Source organism: Phaethon lepturus, unplaced genomic scaffold, assembly GCF_000687285.1.
Source record: "Phaethon lepturus isolate BGI_N335 unplaced genomic scaffold, ASM68728v1 scaffold1183, whole genome shotgun sequence".
Classification (NCBI taxonomy): Eukaryota; Metazoa; Chordata; class Aves; order Phaethontiformes; family Phaethontidae; genus Phaethon; species Phaethon lepturus.
The window spans coordinates 69,702-80,452 of NW_010526726.1; the positions used below are offsets into that span (position 1 = coordinate 69,702).

A 10,751-nucleotide genomic window follows, 5' to 3' on the forward strand; every position below is an offset into this window, starting at 1 on the left:
CTACCAGTCACTTAAGTAAATAAACAAAGCTGAAGTGGATCTGTATTTTACTCTGTAAAAGAGCTGAGTCAAAACCAGTTTTGGAATGCCTCCCACCTGCTGTGGCTGTAGAAGAGTCCCTAGGAGCCAGCTAGCTACTGAGCCCGTGGCGAAATCACTGTCAGAAGGGCCTGGGACCGGGTGAACATCAGCACAAACTGCTGCTGCCTGGTTCTGTTACGGTCTTGCTGCTGTTCAGTGACATGAGCCTGTTTCTACAAAGTGCAGCCTCTCCCCACATTCCTGTTTTCTGATGAATTCAGCTCCTAAATGAGTTAAACATGCAACTTCTGAAAAACTTAGATATGTTCAATTACTCACTGCTTTTGAAGCACTAACTTCTGGAAGAAAGGAACACCTTACAAACTAGAGCAGCGTAAGTCATGGGATGAATCCTTTCAGCACATGAGCTCTTCAGGTCTTGGATAAAACTAGTACTTCAAATTCAGTTCAGGTTGAAAGCAGCTGTTCTAAACTTAACTTTCAATACATTAATTGGTTCGAAAGAAAAGGTGCATGTACTGATATTTTTCCTGTAATTTAAAAATGTGATACGACAAGGTTTTGCATTTCAATCTGATCATCAAGAATAGTTTCTAGTTTTCTTTATTATGCTAAAGTTTTTCTGTTGGATTTTAGTTTGGTCTGATTACTAAACACAAAGAGTGAACGCAAAGAAAGATATTGAGCAGCTTACATTGTCCTTAACATCTTTTAAACAGTCACATAGGTCCCACTTGATACCCGAAGAGATGCGATTGCTCAAGGAAGACTGTTTTTGGAGAGCTGTCCTAGGCTGAAAGTTGCTGGGGAGCACCCGTTTGCTTGTATGAGTGTGGCAGATACATGTACACACACACACACACGTGCATGACTCTATATATACATGTGTACAGATACATGGATACACATGAGAATAAATCTGTCTGAAAAACACAAAGCTGAGTTTTTTCAAGAAAACCTACCTTTTAGTATTAATGAATATAGGGTATGGCTTGGCCAGTTCATGTGAGTGGACTGGAAATGTAAACTCAAGATACAAGTAAGACTTTTGTATTATATTTACATTTATATATATGTGTAATTAGCCTAAGTGCTTTAAATATTTTTTTTTCCCCTCTCTTCATTTTAGCCTATTTTAGAATCAGGAGCCATAGAACTTCTATGTAGTTTAACACAGAGTGAAAATCTTGCCTTGCGAGTGAATGGCATTTGGGCTTTAATGGTAAGTAGAACACACTGATGAAACACTGCTTGTGATTTTGCTGCTTAGGAAGTTTTGAATGTAACTTAAAGAACTCGTCAGTTGTTATTAAAAGTAATGTGGCAGAAACCTGACTTGTTTTTCTACCTAACTGCAGAAGGAAAACAGTACCAGCCTGGAACACTTCATCAATTAGTCCATAAAATAAAATAAACTTTTCTCTTCTGATACCAGTCTGGTTTCCAGCATCATTCAGGGAAACAGTTAAGTAGTGTCAGTAGCATGCCAGGGGACAAATAGAAGCAGTAATAACCAGGTCAGCTGTAAGACTGTGTGCAAATTTAATTCACTGTGTAGCAGTTCCTCATAAATGATAAACTTTGCAAGATTAATTTTAGCGAGGATATATGCTTGCAGGTAATAGTCAACTAAAAGAGTGAAAGCCCAAGTTAAAGGTAAAAAATAAAGTAAAAAATTTCTGTCTTTTTCAGAATATGGCATTTCAAGCAGAACAGAAGATCAAATCAGACATCTTACGAGGTCTGAGTACAGAGCAGTTATTCCAGTTGCTTTCTGATTCTGATGTAAATGTTCTAATGAAAACTTTGGGACTGCTCAGGAATCTTCTGTCGACTCGCCCAGTAAGTAGAGCTGCAAACAGACCTTCTTCTGAAAGCTGATGAAATATACACACAATACAAATTATTCTTAATCTTTTTTGTACGACAAGTTATTTTGTTTATGACTAATGTTCAATATGTTGCTAAAACTGAGGCCTTTGGATTTATCCAAGTTTCTGTAACCAAATGTACAAATAGGTACAAGAAAACATTTGAAAGAATTCTCTACGTCCACTGAAACTTTGTAATTATTATCAAATACAGAGCTAGGCAGTTACATTTAATGTTCAATTCCATTGCATTTAGCTTTCAGCAAAATTATTTTCCTAACAATCTTTCTGTGAAACTTATCCAGAACAACAATAAGAGGGTTGCACTGTTGAGTCGATGTGTGGAGAGGTACATGTCTTAAGGATACCTGCATTTCTTCTTTCTTGACACCTGAAGTATTTCTGTTCATATCCAAGCTATATAGATAGTACTGGCTTTTTGAATTTGACTGTGGGACTGTGCACTTACAAAATGCATACATTCATTTTACACACTGAAATAAAATTGTTTGAAAATGTAAGCCCATCAATTGTTTTTGACAGGGAGAAAGAGATATTGGTGGAGGAAAAGAAAGGGGTAATCCCCTGTGAAGAACAGAGGGAAAACATGCAGCAAACATTTGGCAAGCCAACATTTTTGTGGGGGAAAAAAACCACGAAGCCTCTACTGTGCATTTATCACGTATTGTGTTTCTACCATAAAAAGGTCACTGCAAAAAATCTTCTGATATTTGTACTCGTTGAGTCTCAGCTTCATAGAAAATTAGCTCTGTCTTAATGTAAAAAGATACTTAATAACTAGTCATTCATTAAATTCACCCTGAGCTCTGAGAGCAGAGTCTCATTATCACTTAAGGTGTTCTTCATCTGAAACTACACCCCAGCTTCACCTACTTTCTGTAGTATGTTTTATAGCCGGAACCAACCGTTCCTCATTCTCTACCCAAAACTCACTCCAGAATAACTCATCCAGCAGCTTTTGAACAAAGTCTCGTTATTAGCAATTTTAAGAAGTCCTACAAGAATCCCTAACATCTTAAAGAATTGTAGTGTGCCGTGTGCTGGTAATCTCTGGTGGCTGTGTGCTGTCACTCTTGAGTTTTGGTATCAGTTAATCCAGTAGATCTAGTTTCATCTTTTTCTGTTAGTCCTAATGATCAATTTTATTCTAGTATAGGTGTTCATAGTCTGTGATCAGATGACCTTTTACCTGTAAGTCTCTTGAGACAGTTTTCCTAGATGATAAGTAATGTATGTGGCTTATTTCTCTGAACCCTCTCAGACTTTGGAAATGTGGATATTGGTCCTGGTCATAGTGTTCCTGTAAGTGTAGCAAATACCAGATAAGAAATCTCACTTTTCTTACCCCTCTCTGATATCCCCCTGTTATCAGAAGAGAAGTGGTTCTTTCTAACTGCAGCATCACACTTAGAGCTTGGGTCCAGCAGGATTCAGTCTTCAGACTGGCCTCCATGCAGCTGGGAAACCAGTGTCTTTTCTACAGTGAAATCAGAACCAAGGCCCATATCGTGCTTTCTCAAACAAGACCAGGCTTCAAATGAAGAGGAATATTATGAAGTGTTTCTGCTGTCATAAGTTCTTGTTTTTGGGAGACCTCCCTGGTAGCTAGGGTCTTTGTGCAATGTTGCTACTCTTTACTTAGAGTATTTCAAGTAGGAATTGTCCCTTATTTGTCTGGAAAGTTATGCTGATTATATTTCATCATTGCTTTGGCAGCACATAGACCATATAATGAGCACTCATGGGAAGCAAATCATGCAAGCAGTGACCCTCATTCTGGAAGGGGAGCACAATATAGAAGTCAAAGAGCAGGTACCCTTTTTTGTTTCATGTTATCTTGGCAGAGTAAAATTTAAGGAACAGCTAAGAATGCTTACTCTTCTCACCATGTCATTTTTGTTTGGGATTATGATGTGCTGTGAATATTTTACTGAGCTCTGTCAGATAAATAACTTCAGTACCTACAAGAATGCTCTTCTTTCTAATAGATTATTACAAATGTGTTTGAATTGAATTCAGAATATTTTTTTAAATATATGTTTGTTGGTGAGAGCAGAAGAATTAAATCTACGGCAATTGCATAGCAGAAAGGGGACAGTAGGAACAAGGGAGGAGAAAGTATTTCACGCTGGGGAAGGTGTCCTGGTTATTTGCTCCTGTAGCAGCCATTGGAGCAGTCAGTAACGAAGAATACCATCATTGCCTGCCTTGCTGGCAGTAATACGTGTGGTACTGGGAGATGTGGTAACTCAGCTGGTCTTGGGTGCCTGCAGGAGCCAGCGGCGATTAGAGGAGGACAGGCACTAGCAGGGAAAAGAGCATGCTGGTGTAGCCCAAGAGAATGTGGGGAGGGATGTGCCCTGACAAATTAAAACTTAAGAAAAGCAATATGCAAGAGGAAAGGGAGAAGGGGAAGAGGAGATGGCCAGTAGGGAAAAGCATCCCTGGCTTGGTGGCAGCATAAGGGGGCCAGTATACAGGGATACCTGCTGTGGGAATACTGAAGCGAAAGAAAGAGGATAGGTGAGCAGAATTTGGCTGATGAACTCGTGTGACAGACAAGACAGTCAGTTGGAGAACCTTGTTTCTTTCTCATACAGGGCTTTTGGTGATGAATAATGGGGGCAGCGAGAAGCTGGGGGAGATTCCAGAGGATTGCTTTGGCTTAGGATGGATATTGGTAGCAAACAGCATGGCAAATGGGTGTAAAAATACAGCTAAATCCAGACTGGTCTAAATCTCTGTTCAGTGAAGAATGGGCTGAAGGCAAACAGGCCTTTTATGGCTATTTAAGTGCAAAATCAGCAAAAAAAACCCCACCCAGAAGACTGTTAATAGATGGCAAGTTTAGTGATACCATAGTTCTGAAACAGCTGAGGATTAACCAGTTGTGTCTTTCTGAGTAGTTTTTCCTCATAAAGCTCTAGTGTCAGGCCATCATTGCAATAGAAGGTTATTTACCTTGCCAGGTCTCTCAGAATTATTGTGGAGGAGAATCTGCATACCTGAGAAATACTCTTGGAAAGGACTAGTTAGACTAGGGTTGAATATCGCCTTTAGGGTTTGGGGCCTTCATACAGAGAGCATTTTCTTTGTCCCTCTGCTGTGATCAGCAGCTTGCTCTTATTTCAGAATCAAGTCGTACGTCCAGTACTGCCTATCTGCACACAAGCGCCTGTATTTCTCGCAGAACAGTGCTTACCTCTATCACTGACGGGCTCATCAGTATGTAATTGGCAGCTTGGAAGTAATAAACATCTGCAACTGCTGACGTGAACGTGGTGCAGCTTAGACACAGGCATCATACAAGTGCTGATGATTCTCCGGTGTCCTCCTGTAGTCATCCCTGCATGTCCAGAAAAGGTGGTTAAGTTCTTCAACAGCTCTTTGGGAAAAAATTTCTCAGAGCATCTCCCAGTGCCTCCTGAGAAGCAGGAAGGCTGCCTGTGCACATGTTAATGCCATGTGCCTGTAGTGCCAACACGGGCCTAGGTGCTGCAAGGTTATTCTGTAGGATGGCTTCTCTAATTTGCAAGAAATAACCAGATATGTTAGTAGTTTGAGTTATCTCAGCAGGTAAGATGTATGATTAGGCTTGTTGAAAACAAATTATTACTCAGCTAGATCAGTAGATAGGCCTCTGTCTTTCCTTCTCCTGGCCTGGAGAACCAGATGGATATGTCTGGGTGTTTGGTTTTTTTTTTTTTTAAACTAGCCACTGGTACTGTCTACAGAATAGACTGCTTTATTTGCCAGTGTATTTAATCTTTTCTATATGCTGCTTATTTCCACTGGAGACTTAAAATTTTACTCATTGAAATGAATTAATGAATGTTGCTTTTTGTTTTAAAAAGGCAATGACTGTTTTTTGCCAGGGCTGTTCATCCACAGCTGTTAAGTCTTTTGGCATTGGCCCCAGATGTAAGCAAGCCTGAAACTCCAGATTAAAGATATTAAAACTAATTAAAGAAATTGTTTGTCACAAGTTCAAAGCTGTCAGGGAACCTGTGTAAATCATGAGATGTGATCTGTGGCCAAATAAGTTTTTCCTCTCTTTCAGACATTATGTATACTTGCCAATATAGCAGATGGAACAACAGCAAAAGAGCTGATTATGACCAATGATGACATCCTGCAGAAAATCAAATACTACATGGTATGGGGAATTTCTCTTAAAGGTTTTATGTTGGTCTTTTGCAGGAATAAAAAGAGGGTACTTTAGCATTTTGTTGTGTAAATTATTCAGTATCATGCAGTTAACTTTCATATATCCAGTTCTGTTTAAGAAGTCCTGTAGTGCAGTTCTGTATGGCAGAGGTGTACCGAAGATCTGATTAAAAGGAAGATCTAGTGGTTATTTCACATAAGAATGCTACAGTGACTTAAGCAATACCTGTAACAAATCTACCTGGAAAACATTTCATGATCTTGGAACAGGCATATCTTGTAGACCTCAATATTTGGAAGGAAGTGATTGAACGCTACTCAAGTGCCTTATGTTATGGCACTATCTTTGAGAGAAGTTGTAGATAATAGTCCCAACTTTGCTACCTTATTTGTTACAGGATGAATGCCAAAAATGTAAGCCTGACAATTTCTGAATTTCTTCTTCTAAACTTGAGTACTATTTTTCTATATCTAGAGTCATTCAAATGCTAAACTTCAGCTTGCTGCCATGTTCTGTATATCTAATCTCATATGGAATGAAGAAGAAGGTAAGAAAGCCTCGTTATTAATGCATATACAAATTACTATCCCGATCAAAAGGCTAATGTTGCATAGTAATCTATATTTGCAGTGCACAGCACAGTGGGATCCAAAGCATAAAGGGAGACATCATGATAGGTATGATCTGGGATAAGTGAGAGTGCGCAGGAGGGCATTGAGGAGAGTATGGAGAGCTGTTCTGGGGCAGGAAGGGGAGACACAAGAAGAGAGTGGCAATAAATAGGAGTTAATGAGAGTGACACAGCAGGAGGTTTCCACCTGTAGCATTTCTGTAAGATCTGAAAACAACTGGAGTGAAAGAGAATCCTAGTAAGAGAACTTCCAAGTCTTAAGGAAGTTGTGGAAGCTCATTGTTGGAGGGAACAGATTCACTGGAGAGGATAAATGGGGGATTTGTTGCAAAGAAATTTTCCCCAGCATGGAATGCTTGAATGGGTTGGGTGATGAGACTCTGAAACCAGTCAAAGGACTTGGGGGTGGAACCGGAAGGAATGGGGAAGGCATTCAGTAAGAGGAGCCATGGCCTGGAACAATGGAAGGTAACCAGGAGGGAGCTGAAGGGTGCTGCTGCACAGAAAAACGTGTGTGTTGAGGGATGGAGAGGACAGATGGAGGCAGCAGTGTGGAGCTGGAAGAAATGGCAGGGGAAGGGGTGGTGGGAGGTGGTGTGCTTTGAGGAATGGTGCGGCTGGCAGGAGGACTTTCTTGGATGATTTACAGATGTTCAAGTTGACTTTTCTGAAGAGCAGCATAGAAATCAGTGTCTCTACTTGGTTTTGTTGGGTCCCACCCCCCTCCCAACTTATTCCACATCTCTCAGATCACAGAACTGCAGTCAGTGTGTGACATTTGGCTGTGCTGCTGGTGGCTTTCTGCTCGTTATACTGACATTATAGAGTGCTACAAGTCAGACTTAAAAACACCACTTCCAGTTAAATGTTCCCTGCATCTAAATCAGAGAGATGAGAATAAACCAACTGAGGTCAAGCTTCTTACTTTAGGATAAAATGTGTTCAGATTTTTGCCTTCAGCATTTTATTTTCTTCAAATGTATGCACACGGAGTACAAAAAAAGAAACTAGAGCTCCCTTGGGAAGTAGCCACAACTGAGGGGGTTATTCCATTGCTGTGTTCTAACTGAACTGTGTTCCATACCCCTGCTTTAAGCTGGTTTCTTCTACCACTCCTTTCTTCTCTTATGCAAACATTTCTTTTTGGTGGTATTCCCAACAATTGGATTTGTTTTTGTAGGTTCACAAGAACGCCAAGATAAACTACGAGACATGGGCATAGTAGATATTCTACATAAATTGAGTCAGTCATCAGATCCAAATCTGTGTGACAAGTGAGTATAAACAAAATCCAAAAAGAAGATTAGAGCGAAATCTTTGCTTTCTATTTAAAAAGTATGTTATTTTGAAATTCTTTTGATTGTAGAAAAATTCCCCAGAAAAAAACTATCTATCATTGCACTGAGTTTTACAGTATATGAAGCAATTGTGATGAACAGTTCTTTAAAGAGCAGGTGTTGTATTGCTCCAGAGTAACAAATCATACTGAAGTTCTCAATAGTATAAAATAACTACACTTAAGATCTTCTAAACCAGTGAAGGGTCCTCTCTGAAATCTCACTGATACACAAACATTTGTGTAAACTTTCGACTACTAACAAAGCCCCAGAGGACTGGAACAATGATAACCCATCGTGTAATATTTATGAATTAAAAAGATAATACAAGGTCACCACTGCTGTTAATCTTAGTTAAATTCTTTTAAATTAATTAAGCTCACCAATAACTTTTCACATACCTATTCTGTTACTTGTAGTATCCACACAGATCATCTAGCTTCTTCACAAACACATAGTAACCAAAATAGCTAATGACAATTTCTGTTTTTTTATGTTAACTTTTTGCAATTATCCCACCTACAGTTAGTAACAATATTTCTTTCATGAACTAAAGATGATGATCTTATTTTTGGAAGAAATCATACACAGACAACATAACTCAAAACTGTGCAATGTTTTAAAATGCATTAAATATGGGTTTCTTGTTTTTACGAAAGATATTCCAATGTTCTTAGACATCTGTAGTAAAGCTAGAACTTCTCTGTTTAAAATCTATGCCAAAGATCAGTATTGAAGGTGATAATTGCGAACATACAGCTATCAATAACCAAGCTCACAGAAAATTATGGAAAACCCTAAATAGAGTTTTCGAACAGTGAGAAATAGGAATAAAGCTTACACCAGTAAAAATACGTTCTGGTAAATGGGCTTAAGCCTTGGTTTAAGAGACAGTGCTTAGCAAGTCACTGTCCCTCCTGTTTCTTCTTGCCACCTGCTCCCACTGTTTACCCTATCCCAGCTCTGCCTCATCAGCCTCCTCGATGAGTTGATACGACTTGTGAATGTGGCAGGAAACCTGGAAGAAAAAAAAAAAAATCTTCCTCTGGGTTGCCATGATAGTGTGGTTGGGAGGTGTGGGGGACAAGGGAAGAGCAAACCTTCTCGCTTCAGGCGGTAGGTAACACTGAATAGCTGAAATGATGATGAAACTGTAGCCCTAGGCTTTTGGGAGGTGGTTTTTTTTTTTCTTAACAAAAATGTTGCACAATGTTAGATTACATCAATTCCAGTATGATGCTGGCTGTTGCTTCTTTTCTCCCTCTCACCTCATTGTATGTTTTTGGTAGGGCCGATATTCCTGACAGAATTAATGTGCTTCTAGGATGTTCTGAGTTATGACACCTCTTTCATTTCTCAGCTCAAAGATCTGCTTTTCATGGTACATCAGAAAAAATAGAAAAAAAAATTGCTTTTCACAATTACCACTCTTAAGGTTTTTTATAAGTTGTGTTGATAATGAGGTTTAGTATACATCTTAAGCCCTGCCATACTTGAAAGTTGCTCAGTTTATGCGAAGCACCTAATACAATACTTAGATCATCTCATTCTTAGATGCAAGATGGATTCTCAAATTGTGACAGCCCAAATAGAGCAATTCTGCACCATGGGCTAGATTCTTCCAAACTGAAGGAGCCAGCCACGTGGCTTCCTTTTACCTCACTTGTTCATACTCCCTCTCTTGCTGGCATAGTCTCGTACATAAATCTGTTGATAAAGCCAAACCCCAGTAATTAACAGGTTGTTCCTTTATTGCAGGGCGAAGACAGCACTCCAGCAGTATCTTGCATGATCAAAGACTAATTGAATCTATGGACACCCCTCATGTCTACTTAAGGAATAGCAGGAGATATTCCTGACTCCTTATATTTGCACAAGTCACCTTGGGCTGCATTTTTCTCAGGTGCAGGGAGCTGCTTTGCAGAAACAGTTTAAATGATCAGGTCTCCAGTGCACTTGAGAATTTTCTTGAGGTAGTTTCTTTACTCAGAGGACTCTTGGGGGGTTGTTTTGGTTTTTGGGGGTTTTTTTCCTGAGCTACCTGGACTTTCGGATAGAACAATCAGTCATCATTCTCCTTTTGGGCCTACAATTTTCTGCTTTTGCTGCAGCCTGCATGTGTGGATGTGTGTGGGTGTGCTCGAGTGTGTGGGTGTGCTTGGGTGAATGTGTGTGGGTGTGATACCTCAATTTTGTTTTTTCTTTTTTGTGTGTGTGAAAATCTTTTTCTACAGGTTTTCAAGGGTTAACCATTGTTTGCTGTACGAATACTTCAATGAATTATATACAGTTTGAATGAAATGTTATTTAAAAAAAAAACCAAACTGTTGTATCCCATAAAGTTTATTTTGAATTTTGAAGAGATGAATGTTTTTAAGTAAAATATATGCATTTCTGAACTTCAGCTTAACTTACATTATACTTCCTTTCTAAAGAGAAAAATAGAGGGAGACAGTAGACCCCAATTATAAGCAGCGCATTCTGTACTGACAAGGTCCAAGAGTTTGTTACTGCCATACACGGTCACCTGGTACTGATGACATGCTCAAACCCATGGAATGGGTCAACTGGATTGTTTTGGGTTTCTTTACGTTTTTAGAAGAAAAGCTCATACTTCAGAGTTAGCATGAGTGTTGACTTTTCTGGAAGGGAACAGGTGGCTGCAATATCAGTGGGCATAA

At 39.4% G+C, this 10,751-nt stretch overlaps 1 protein-coding gene across 1 annotated transcript in view; it reads left to right on the forward strand.

Moving 5' to 3' along the window:
• ARMC8 (armadillo repeat containing 8) overlaps window positions 1-10,474 on the forward strand; it is a 78,048-nt gene extending 67,574 nt beyond the window's left edge. The window contains exons 15-21 of the mRNA XM_010283138.1: window positions 1,172-1,264; window positions 1,735-1,884; window positions 3,651-3,746; window positions 5,995-6,090; window positions 6,577-6,649; window positions 7,914-8,007; window positions 9,829-10,474. Coding sequence (XP_010281440.1) covers window positions 1,172-1,264; window positions 1,735-1,884; window positions 3,651-3,746; window positions 5,995-6,090; window positions 6,577-6,649; window positions 7,914-8,007; window positions 9,829-9,862 — 636 coding nt within the window. The 3' untranslated portion in view covers window positions 9,863-10,474. The remainder of the gene's footprint in view (window positions 1-1,171; window positions 1,265-1,734; window positions 1,885-3,650; window positions 3,747-5,994; window positions 6,091-6,576; window positions 6,650-7,913; window positions 8,008-9,828) is intronic.
• Window positions 10,475-10,751: the final 277 nt, after the last annotated feature.